Below are 12,859 nucleotides of genomic sequence, written 5' to 3'. Positions count from 1 at the left end.
TAAACTCTCCACATCTGGGAAAAGATACATCCCACCTTAAAGAAGTTTGCATACACACCCAGTGAAATGTGAGCTACTCTTCATATTTTTTCTGGGTTTGAGTGGCACAGTTTTTAGAATAACTAATCACAGTTGTGGTGGTTTTGATTGGCCCAAAACATCAGTGAAGTGTTTTTAACATCTAGGAGAAATTTGGACCCCTCAGAAGCTGTTCTAGTAGGCCTAGGGAGGTGTCTGAGGGGTGGGGTGTGGCACAAAGATGGCTCCTGTGTGTCCTGAGTGCAAGTTCTGGAAGTTTTTACATCAAGGCCAGCAGAGCCAATCTCTGATGGCTCTGAAGGTGATGGACATGCTGCTGGCCAAGTTTGGGCCAGTTGGAGGTGCTGGTTACGCCTCTGTGAAAACATATTTAAGAGAAATTCAAAACAAAGCAGGCGCGCACTTCTTTCACTTCTTTGTAGCTGGAGAAGGAGGAGGTGGAGGTGAAAATATGTAGAGGGAGAACAGCATGGAGAGTGCCAAGGTCAGTGAAGAAGGTGGGGGAGGAGGTGCTCCAGTGCTGAAGCTGAAAACCCTCTGCAAGCCACAGTGAAGGCCATGGGGTGGCAGGAGGTCCCCCTGCAGCCCATGGAGTTCACAGGAGTGCAGAAGTTCTGCCCACAGCCCACGCCAGAAGGGCAGGCGGATGCCTGGAAAAGACTGTGAACCAGTGGGAGTCTCATTTAAGAGTTAAAACTGCAAAGGCCTTGCAAGGGAGAGAAAGGCCTTGCTCCTGGCATGGAAGCAGCCTGGCCTCAGCTCGGGAGAGTCTGCACAGCACCTTATGGACAAAAGACTCATGTTGCAGCAGAATTTCGGGCGGGATGTTGCTCGTGAGATTGGACCCACGCCAAAGAAGTTCCCAGAGAACTGTCTCTTGTGGGAAGGACCCCTGGCTAAGTAGAGAACCTCTTTTCCTGATTGGACTGACCAGAGGACCCCTCAACCTGCCCCCTGTCTGTGTTGCTGGTTTGGAAAGAGGGAAGGGGGGAGTGAGTGCAGAGACTGCTTCTTAAGAGGGTGGGGATGAGAGCACAAAACTGTCTGGAGAGAGAGAGAGAAACAAGTAGAGATAAAGAGTATTTGTAGTAGAAGAATTGTAGTGATGAACAAATTTGAGAATCTGCTCTGTTGACTGAAAAGAGGCCCCACATCCCCCCCCCCACTTGGCTTGTGGATTGTAAAGGAGGAAAGGGGGTGAATACTATAGGTTCGTAAGAGGGAGGGGGGAGTGAACAAAATAATGTATGGAAAGTTTATTTTTGCCTTGCATTTATCCTCCAGCTCTGTTAGGTAATTAAACACTTTTTGCAACTTTACGCTTGAAGCCTGTTTGCCATTTTTCGTGCGTCCTCCTGGCAGGGTCCTGTCTCAAACCCACAACAACAGTCTGAAAATTCTTTCAAAATACAGTTTTAATGGTCAATGAGGTAGGAAAAAAGAGAGCTACTACAATTTGTTTAGAAACTATACTAAGAAAATCCCCAATGGCCTTGGAGAGCTCTTCAAAAAACTGGGTTTTTCCTTACTGCTTTCTTTGTTAGCATATTTTAGTCCTCTTACTGAAAACTTTACCTTGTGAAAACTGAAAAACTACAGAAACTAAACAGAGAAAATCAATCTACATTACCTGAACATGATAGCTACAAAAGCTGCTGCCAGTTAAGAAAGACATCTACAAGTTACTTCCAAAAACTAGGGCAATTATGAAAATATCCTAGTGCTCAATAAAACACTGTCAAAGTCCCTGCAAGCAAAATGCTAGGAATTGAAATGAGCAAGGAGTAAAAATTAAAAATGAAAAATCATGTCTTTTACAAATAGCCAGCACACTAATCTTCAGTACTGTGTACAGTTTTAAGCTTTATTTTAAAAAGAAACAAAAGTATTACGACTAGGGAAAAAAAAATTATATTCAGGGAATCATCAATTATATGGAATCGTTTCTATATGAAGAAATCTTCAATAAACTATGGTTTTTCAGACAGAAATGGCTACATAGAAACTATTTTTCCTAAAAAAAAGTTGTCCTGCAGGGTACTTTTATAGCCTCTAATCACTTCCTCTAAATTAGTGCCAGTGTTCAGCTGCTAGTTTAGTTTTGCCTGACAGCTTGCATCCTCCAGAAACTGCTGGCTGATTCACTTGCCAATATACTAGTTTGCTCACTGCAGTTTTGCCATGTGATTTATCTGTCTGCTGACTACCACATTTCTTCAATCACAGAGGCAGTTTTCTCACTTTCCTGGTCTACACAAGCCTCTTGCATCTGTCTTCCTGTCTTATCCAACTATCCACTCCTCCTTTACCTCTCTGAATTACTCTGTAGGGCAACAAACTCGTATCACAGCCTTGTCTCTGAATTCTTCTCTATACTTCAGTCCTTGTAATAAGGCTAGTTTTAAATATTCCTAAACAAAAAAATATTCCCACTTCACAGGCTGGTTTTACTTGCTTTAAAGAATTGGCATGGTTACAAAGTCAGAACTACACTCAGTGAACCAAGCCTTTGTCCAAGAAACTTAACAGGAACCATGTTAACCATGGATTTCACTGGGACAGGAATTAGATCACTCTTTACATAACAGGTGGTGTTAACTTTTTTTTTCAGCTTTTTTTCACATCTTTCCCTGCATGATTTTTTTTTTCCATTTATCTAGATGGAGAAGAGTATATATGACAAAAGAATCTTGTATTAATGAAAAGTATTTTCTCAAGGGAATCCAACTTTGGTTTCCTTTTTATTTCATGTCTTAATGACTCCATAGCAGTTTATCTGAACTACTACTAACTGTAGAAATCTAGAGCAAAAACATTTTAAAAAATTCTTAAGTATTAAGAAATATGACAACTCATTTTAATTAGTTATTACACTTGTATTCTCACTTAAAACTAGAAACTAATTTTTGAATTAAGACACATTTCACTGAGGATGTAATTTGACTGTAGAACCTTCAATATTTGAAACAGTGAATGAGGAAAACAAGACCCTAAATTAGTCTTTCACAAGAACTGAATTTGCAAGCCCCCAGATAGATATGACAAACAAAAAACCTAGCTTTTTTCCCTCATTCATATATACTTCAGATACTTAATGAAAGCCAGGCATATAAATCAGGAGGCCCACAACATATTTTTTACTAAATTTGAGTAATCACAGAGCAGAACATTTTAAATACCCCAGTGTTTTGCAATGGGAACAATTTTCTGTGGCTACTATTATTCACAATTACTAGTGATTTTCTACTTGCACCCTATTACACCCTTCACTTGCTAATCACCTTTTTTTATTATGGTACTGGAATATGTTGCTCATTAAAATACAGCATGCTGAGTTAAATAATAGTGACTGCAGCTGTCATCATCTTTAATATAAAGGAAGATAGAAGTGCCCTGGAAAGAGACTGAAATCCTCACAGTTCTGGCCTCATGACAGGACTGGGTTTGGTTTTAAAGTCCACTCTGTTTTGAATAGAATTTGGCATACCCTTGGGCCTCTCTGCAAGCTTCCAGAACTTGGTAACTCCAGCCCTGGTAAATAAGACCAATTAGAAAATTGTCCTTACACAGTGCTTGCCTCCCAGGCAAGGTGTACCAATGGACTGAAACCAACAGCTATCTGGAACACCCAGCCCTCAACTGCACAGCATCTTACTTCATATCACAGCTGTGAATAGAAATAGTGAGAATATTCATATTGCACATTTGGACTGCACTTATACCTAAAGATGTCTAAATTAAGTTATAATCAGACTTACATCTCAGCTAGAAGGCAACAGGAACAATGTCTTAAACCAGCCTGTGTCTGTACAGAAGAGAGCACTCTCTGCTCTGCTCCTGTGTTACATCCAAATTACTTAGCTTAAGGCACTGGAAAAGGAATGGAGTTTTGCTCTGTAGGACTTCTGAACAAGCAGCAGGGAGAGTGATGCATTCAGATTGCCCAGGTGTGAAAACAAGCACAAGCCTGTCATTGCAAACACGCATGGTTAGACTCTGATAACAGCCATGAGCGATGGCAAATCCAAGATGCTCTCAATGGTCTGAAATGGGAACCATCTCAGCATGTTTTGCTGAGAGGAAGACAGCAATCTGGGAGAGGGGCTGTGCTTAAACACCTGCCAAATGAATCAGGGTTCCAGAAATCAGCATGAAAGTGTCTGCCTGCCCTACATAATAAGTGCTTTAGAACCTTTCTGCACAGTACCCTTCTGTCAGGCCCAGGCTTGCTTTGCTCATGATCCAAGCCCAGCCAGACACAGGCTGGCTCTGAGACAGAGGACATGCATCCAGGCTGGAATGCTGCAGAGTCTAAAGCAAAACATCCCTGTCCCTTGCCATAGCACTACTTGTTAACCTGGACTACACACAACTGCCCTTCAGACTGGGCTTGTGTCCACCTGATGAAGCAGCAAAGCCCTGAGATGCCCAGAAACAACCCTGCAGCCCTTCCTGCCACAGTGCTGGCTCTGTGCAGCACTAGAGCAACGCTGACCTGACAATGCAAGTGACATTAATGGCCAAGAGAACTCAGTTACAGGGTCCAAGTGGAAATAAACTAATTACTCTCTCTGGATCACAGTTCTAGTGTACTTCTTAATGAAATTAAGCTAACAACATTCTGCAGGGTCAAATATTCTTACAGCTGCTAATTCTGTTTTGAAGATGATGTATTTTTTCCCTGGTGGGCTCCATCAGCTCTACTGAGCAACATTAATACTGTTCTGTATACTGCAATTAATAGAACAAGAAGTGAAAACACAGTTCTTTAAAGACAGGTTCTGATAGAGCTAGATAAAAATAATTTGGCTTTAAAACAGAAAAAATAAGTGATTCAAAAATTTCATGGAAGTAGGATACTAAATGCAACACTTCAGGGGTCATTTTGAACTAAGTGGACTTGTTAAAAAAATGTTTAAGCTTTTGAGTTTTCTCCATAATTTTGTTTGAAGAAGACAAAAACATCTGTAAAAGCTAAATTCTGCATTCTTACCAATGAAAAAAAGAGTCATTTATTGCTGAAAAACCATTTCTATAGAAATGGTTTAATGTTCCCAGAAGAAAACAAGGAGAGTCGTGCTGTTTTGGGCTAATGATCTATTTAATGAAAGCTGTTGACAGGGAAAGCAAGTTCATGAGCAATTAATTTTATCTTGTCTTACCAGGGCACTATGGACATTGTCAAAACAGAAGATTTAATGGCATGGGTTTCACATGCTGCTCAAAATGCAAAGAATTTGAAGACCAACAGCGTAAAGGAGCTTGCCAATTTTGTTCAGCACATCTAAATGAAAAGGTTTAAAAAACTGATTATATTAAGATATTACCTAAGGACAAGCATTATTATTACCGGCAAATTTAAACATTTTGAGCCAAATGCCTGAAATAATTTTTTAAGATTCTGAGAAATAAGGCTAAATCCATATGCAGTATTTTTCTGAGCAATAGTTTAGTGTTTACTCTTATGTCTGATGAAACTGTCAGATAGGACAAGACTTATCACCATTTTCCATAAAATGCCATAGGAACTGCTTTTCTAGATCTATTATTAAGTTCTTAATCCCTTTGATTTATGCCATCCTGATGTTGTCCAATGCTAATTTTTAGTTAGCTTTCAGGTCACAATATTTAATAGTATGTAGATTGCATCTAGCCAGTTACTTTTATTTTTACATGTGACTTCATCTGCATAAGACCTGTCTTAAATTCTTTAGAAATTGACTAATTATTATACATAGCTACAACAAAAACCTGTACCTAATTAGAAGAGTTCAATAATATTTCAGTGTTTCCTAAAATAGTGATGTGCCTATTTCATGACGATCTTCTAGCCTTTCAAGAAAACTCTATAACGAATGGGTATTCATGGATGAAACAGTGCTTTTTACCTACTACTTTAATAAATCACCCATAATTCTAACACACTTAGCTTTTCAAGACATTTAGAATAATCAGTATCTCAGAATAAACAATGTCAGACTGACCCCTCGGTATCACTGGAGTCTTTTGCAGTTAGTCACATGGCCTTTGGAACAGAGTTACTCTCTCCTGGTTGTTGACAAAATGAAGGTTGTTGGAAAACAGTGATTTTAAAAGTTACAAACTTCCCTGGTGCACAGTAAGTATGGGATTAAGGAGAGATGACTGTGATGAGTATCAATGTGTGCAGAAAGGGAAGGGAATTTGATGTGATCTGCACTATAAATTTATACATAATAAGAATTTCAATCAATCATCCTTACCGATTCAGTGCAAAAGCATAATGAAACTTAATGTTGTGTTGATCAGCCAGATCACAGGTAGGAAGCATTTCTAGTGTTTCTACCAGCTTCACCATAGCATCATAGTCCTGGTATGAAATAAAAATAAAAAAAATAAAAACAAAAATAAAAATAAAAATAAAAATAAAAATAAAAAAAGAAGAATTAAAGTAGAAGAAACTGAAAGCAGAAGAAAGCATCACTAAGCTAAAATGTATCATGATCACCAGAGTTTTCTCAGGTGACTGTTCCTAAAAGAGTCAGAGAAACAGCCATGAAGGCTGCGTAGAAATAAACAGGGCTTTTGTCTAGCTATGTCAGTGTTTGCCTCTTGCTCACCACAGTGCCCAAATTCCTGAATCCCTGTAGCCAGTTTGATGGATTACACTCTCGGCAACAGGAAGAAGAGGTGACGAGTCTTTTTCAGGCCTTATTAAGGTCTTCTGGTGACTGACACCTCACCAGGTCACCGTGGCCTCAAACACAGCTGTCTCTGCAGTACATCAGCCACTTGTGCAATCATTTTGGATTCCCACAGGTACCCCCCATCTACAGTGCTGAAGAGACCAGTTTATCCATCTCAAAGGGTCTTGTGTTACTTCATCTGTTTGTTCAAAACATGTTTTGAGACAAGTACATTTCTCAAGGGAGACCTTTCATGATCACCAGAGCTGACCCAACTGAAGTTGGAAAAAGTGCTGCAGGGAAGTACACATTTCAGAATGGAAAGTTGGGTAATGAAGGATGATGTGGTCACCCACTGCTCTCACAACCCGTTTATACACAAGAAATAACCAAGTTAGCTCTTGATGGGAAACAATTCTATAGAATGGTTGAAATTATATTTGAAAATGGATGTCAAACAGACAGATTGTCAGTTTGGAAAGACAGCACACAGGCTGTGTTTTAGCAAAAGCAGAACTTACTTAAAAAAATAAAAACAAGAGAAAAAGGTGCAGTTATATTTTAAAAGCAAATTTTGTTTTGTTGAATGATAGTTCTCAATTTGGGCATCTCTAGCCAATCCAATGGTCACAACAAATGCATTTTCTTCATTTCTAAATTCATCTAACTTTATGGGGAGAGGGAGGAAAAGTAGAGGAGGGCAAGGCAAGCATCTTGGTTCAGTAGGGATTCTTGGTTTTTTTCTTTTTAAGGAAGTTAAAAACAAAGGAAGAGACCTTTGTCCACATTAGTCTTTATGCACATACCTGAATATCTCTGTAAGAAAGAAGCAGGTTTATGACAATGTCAGAAGTCAGCACTTCAGTATTATCCATACGAAGCTTAATCCTGGCCAGCTCCTTAGCCAGTTCATCTCCTTGGTACTTCTCTCTAGCTTTTCGAATGTCATTTAGCAGTGTTTCTTTATAGTAGGCACTAAAAAAATAAAATACAGACATATGGGAAGAAGACTGTTAGATATTTCTTATGAAACATGGCTGTATTTCTAATAGGAACTATAATTTCTAATAAAAAGTACCATTTCCTCAGAGTGAGGTGCACATCAAATGCTTCCATATTTTTCAGTAACTACTTAACAATTATTCCACCTTGCCCCACCTCAGATTGTAGAGCTATGTATCAGTATGCTTATAACCAGGATCATGAGGCAATTTTACCAACACAGGAAAACTGGAGCATTTCTTTGCCCCATTATGGACAGTGACAAACATGGTGCTTTGTATCATAAAGAAGGCAGTATTTGGGATAACAAAATGACACTGAGAAGATACACCAGTGTAATGTAAAGAGGAGGTATAATATTTTATCATGAAAATTGGAAGGGATTGTTAGGATAGGATCCCAAAAGAAAAGTAGTTTTTTAGGCAAGATTGTCACTTCAGTGGGATGGCAATGGGTAAACAGTAAGAAATCTGAGAGTCCTCAGTGCTACCTCATGCTTCAGACACTAGGAAAATTAAAAATGAGAAGCTCAACCTCTCTGGGTGTTTTCCAGAAACACATACAAAACACGATTAGCTGCAGAGGACAGGGTGAGCAACTGAGAAAGAAAGACCTCCTTCTCCAGTCCCAATTCTCAAAACTCCAACAGACCCTTGTAGAAATGCCTGAGCAGTATCATGTTTATTAAGTGATACCAGAAGGTTAATATTTTACAATAAAATCAAACCATAAAAATTACCATTGATTGCCCATTGCTGCCATACATACATATTTTTATTTGATGACAGAAAAGGAAAGTGTTTGTGGCTTTGTATGAAGAAACTATGAGCTTGGCTCCCATTACAACCTTATGCACTGTAATTTAAATTTAAGCACTTTATCTTACCCATGGACTACCTTTGCTTGCTGGAAAGTAACTACAAATCAAATTCTAGCATAATATGGTTGGTTAACTGCAATAACTGCAGGACAGGAATACAAAAAGCAGTAAGTTAGTAGCATCTTTTAACACTGCATTAAGTGCAATGAAAAATATAAAATAAAAAATCAATGCTACTAGAAATTCTGTATCTCCTTTTTTAATAGCATCTAAGAGAGACTATCAAAGGTTCTGGAACTGTATGTGTTGCAACATTACCATGATGTAACATGGACATCCTTGAGAAGGCTGAGAAACTTGTCCACCAGTGGGACACAAAGTGGCCCCAGGATATTGTCCCAGCTGGGCTGCATGTACTCAGAGGCTCTTCGTTGAGCATCACTTTCACAGCAAAAGTAGTCAGCACAAGGTGTGACAATGTATGGAATAAAATAATAATTGCCACTGGAAGCCTAAAATAAAAACAGGCAGAGTTTAGAAAACAAATGAAAATGGAAATATACTTGTGTTTACACAGAGTCTTCTGTTGACAGATAAAACAGCTAGAGTAGTGCTGATGTGTATGACATTTTAGTACTCTGTTTAACACAATATTTGCAAGCATTAAATTCAAGGAAATTTGTGGGGAAGAATTACAAATATTAACAAAGCTGATGAATAAGGGTCCAGGTCTGTTAAGTGACAATACAACAAAACTGTTCAGTTTTTCTTTTAGTGTAATGTATGAACCCTAGTGGGGTCTGGCTGTTGCTAGCTAACATTCTGTTCTCAAATTTTTGAGGTCAGAGATGTACTTGCATCCTCTAGGCTCACTCTGTGCTAGGAAAGGTAAGATGCAGAGCTCCCCACAGACAGAAATAGAGAAACAGAGACACTGGATGGAATTTATAGGGATGTTTAATCCAGAGGAGCTTACAAAACAACTGCTGCACACTACCATCAAAACCCTAACCAACCAAAGCCCAAAACTTCCAAATATTTTGTACTAGATGTAGGACTTGTAACACAAAATTCTAGAAGCAAAACCCAAAAAACCTTAATATGCCACATAAAATGTGTAAACATGATCAAGGTGCTGAAAAGGGTGAGGACACAAGAAATGCCCTTCAGAGCTCCAAACCAGCAAGTTCAGAGCTTTCAGCTCCTGAGCAAGACCCCAGAAACCAGACTGCTGTGAAATTTTCCACACCTGGGAGAAGCACCTGTATCCCACTTGAACTATGGCAATTCTGTGCTGTTGAAAAGGAAGGTGATCTTTATATTTGAGAGTAACTAGCTGGGAGCACTGCAGCACAGGTCAGTATGATATATTTGCCATGGTCAACTACCACTGTGCTGGAGACACCACAGCACTGACCATGTGCAGCAAAATCACCCCTTTCATTTTTTCATATCATCTAAGCATGCAGGAAAGCTGCATCCATTTACAGTCACCTTGCACAATGGGAGAATGTTGAGATGATGTAAGGAATGGATATAGAGATGGTATATTTTTGAATGTATTAATAAACTAGACAGGAGAAACAGATTGTTCACTGGAAGTTAAAAATGTAGGGCATGCAGTTACTAAAAGTACAGATGAAAAACCTGTATCAGTATATCGTGTTGCTGATTAGAGTTTGTGAGTATTTAGAATTTTAAATTATTTCTAGTATACAGAGATTAAGTCACATTCCCTCTTTACAAACCCTACAGTACATTATCTCTGCTGTAACAATATAATCTTTTGTTGGATTGGTATCTTTACTTCCTAATAAAAAAGTCAGAAAAACTGCAACCCAAACCACCAATATGTTAACACAATTTTGTGTCAGGTTTATTTAAATAAACACTAAGTTCAGTGCAATGCAACAGCTGATTGCGTAAAAAATCTGTTCTTAAACCTGTAGCAGCAATTAGCTCTTCCTGTAATAAAAAATTGAAAGGGGGATGTATCTTGTGACACAAAGAGCTGCAGTTATATACTGAAAAAGCAAAGAAATGTTCTGAAAAAAATTAAATTACACATGTGAAACACTGTATTAATCTTAGCAAGCAAACATATCATTTGACTTAGATATCGTCTCCTTTCGCAGAGTGAAATCTATGCAATTAAATCCTTCTGTCTTCTAGCTCTTTCTGTCCAATGTTTACATACAATAAGTTATAAAACTCCTTCATATAGCCTGTGTGGCCTAAGGCAGTCTTTCTAATCTTCATTATGTAAAAAACCAGTCCATCTACTTTTCTTATGCTAATAAGAGTTAGAGATGGCTGAAAATATCACCCTTGCTTCTTCTTATCTTCTATTCAGGATGTTGGTCTCTGACACCAAAAGCTAATAATTTTGAAAATTACTGTCTTGTCATACACCAATTATTGCTTTTTTAAGATAATGAATAAACTGCTTAGGTATATGCAAAATAATGTATATAGCAGCTCTACGTGCACACATATACACATATATACAAAATCTGAAAATTATTACTTAATTGTAATAGAATTATGACTTCATATCTTATCAAGATTGTATGATGAGTCAGTTAATTTCAAAATTAGAAGCTAATGTATTTTAACTGTCTGATTTTGAGAAATTTTAAGTTAAAAATTACAGCCAAGCAGACTGAAAAAAAACCCCAAAACTCTGAATAGCTCATCTTCCAGCAAATAATGTATGCCAGCACTGAAACCTTTGTATTTAATCCCAGCATTTTAAAATCTACCACAAAACCAGTCAAAACTTTAAGAACATACTCCCCCTCCAGAAAATAATTCCAAATAAATTGAGAGAGGGACCTGTTCTTCAGGTGAAATTATTAAAGGCATTAAGTAGGAAGCCATGCCTTTGCTGAGAGGTTGAAAGAGTGAGGCCCAGATAGGTAATTTTTAGGCTCTAGGCAAGCCAGCCCAAATGTGGAGTTGATTTTGTCTGAAAAATACATTCCAAATATTTTTTAATGCTGTTAAAAGTAAAATTAACATAAACAGTTAACATAACAGTTATTTTTACTGGATTGCTAAAGTTATTCTGGTGCAACTCTCACTTTGTGACAGAGATGCTACACTCAAATTAAAAGAGGGTTTTTTCCAAATAAATAATGTTGAGTAAAATCTCCACATTTTCAGAGAGGGAATTATGCCTGCCTAGCTAACAGCACAATTCCCTTACTTGAGCCATGCTATTCATTTTGTCACTCAATCAAATATCAGGAGTATTAGGAGTGCTTACCCGACCTCACTAAGCAGTTAGAATGAAAACAGACAGTAACAGAAAATTAACTGCATTCGCTCCAAAAGATCACAAACTCCTGAGTGTTCAGGGAGTTTAACTCAGTGTTGTCTTAAGTATTAGGGTTTTCACTGTTGTTTTCTGAGACATGATATTCATATCCGTCTTGCCATATAGGCATGTGTTGGATTTGCATGGCCAGGTTTTGGTAGCAGGGGGTTGGGGGGCTACAGGAGTGGTTTCTGTGAGGAGCTGCTGAAAACTTCCGCCATGTCCAGCAGAGCCAATGCTGGCCAGCTCCAAGACAGACGTGCTGCTAGCCAAGGCTGGGCCAATTAAAAATGATGGTAACTCCTCTGTGATAACATATTTAAGAAGGAAAAGTTACTGCACAGATGTAATTGTGGTCAGAGAAGACAGTGGTGAGAATATATGAGAGAAACAACTCTGCAGACATCAAGGTCAGTGGAGAAGGAGAGCCAGGAGGTGCTACAGATGCTGAAGCTGAGATTCTCCTGCAGCCCCTGGTGCAACCCATGGCAAAGCAGCTGTGCCTCTGCAGCCCATGGAGGACCATGGGGATGAAGAGATCCACCTGCAGCCCGTGGAGGAGACCCATGCCAGAGCAGGTGGATATCTGAGAGGAGGCTGTCACCCCGTGGGAACCCTATGCTGGTGCAGGGTCTTGGCAGGGACCTGCAGACCCACAGAGAGAGAAGTCCTGGAGCAGGTTTCCTGGTATTACTTGTGACATCATGAGGGACCCACACTGGAGCAGGCTGTCCCTGAAGGACTGCACCCCATGGAAGAGAGACCAACCTGCAGCAGTTTGTGGAGAACTGTTGCCTGTGGGATGAACTCACACTGGAGAAGTTCACAGAGAACTGTCTCCCACGGGAGGGACCCCATGCTGGAAGGGGGAAGGACTCCTCTCTCTGAGCAGTGGGAGAAACAACCTGTGAACTGACCATAAACCCCATTCCCTGTCTCCCTGCACTGTTGGGAAAGGACGTAGAGGCGGAAAGGGGAGAGGGGTGGGGATAAGGTGTTTTAAAAGTGTTATTT

The 12,859-nt window shown here is 39.2% G+C and overlaps 1 protein-coding gene across 4 annotated transcripts in view; it reads right to left on the bottom strand.

Annotated features, from left to right (window-relative positions):
- MAP3K15 (mitogen-activated protein kinase kinase kinase 15) overlaps positions 1-12,859 on the bottom strand; it is an 82,556-nt gene that overhangs the window by 34,901 nt on the left and 34,796 nt on the right. For all 4 annotated transcript variants that reach the window (XM_085051037.1, XM_085051045.1, XM_085051054.1 and 1 more), the window contains 3 exons: positions 8,845-9,038; positions 7,511-7,679; positions 6,282-6,388 (listed from right to left, as the gene is read on the bottom strand). In XM_085051037.1, the coding sequence (XP_084907163.1) occupies positions 6,282-6,388; positions 7,511-7,679; positions 8,845-9,038 (470 nt within the window). The remainder of the gene's footprint in view (positions 1-6,281; positions 6,389-7,510; positions 7,680-8,844; positions 9,039-12,859) is intronic.

The sequence above is a fragment of the Lichenostomus cassidix genome, chromosome 1 (assembly GCF_008360975.1).
Source record: "Lichenostomus cassidix isolate B80296 chromosome 1, HeHo_3.0, whole genome shotgun sequence".
NCBI lineage: Eukaryota > Metazoa > Chordata > Aves > Passeriformes > Meliphagidae > Lichenostomus > Lichenostomus cassidix.
Note: the sequence above shows the minus strand (reverse complement) of the source record. Positions and strands in the feature narration are given on the sequence as shown.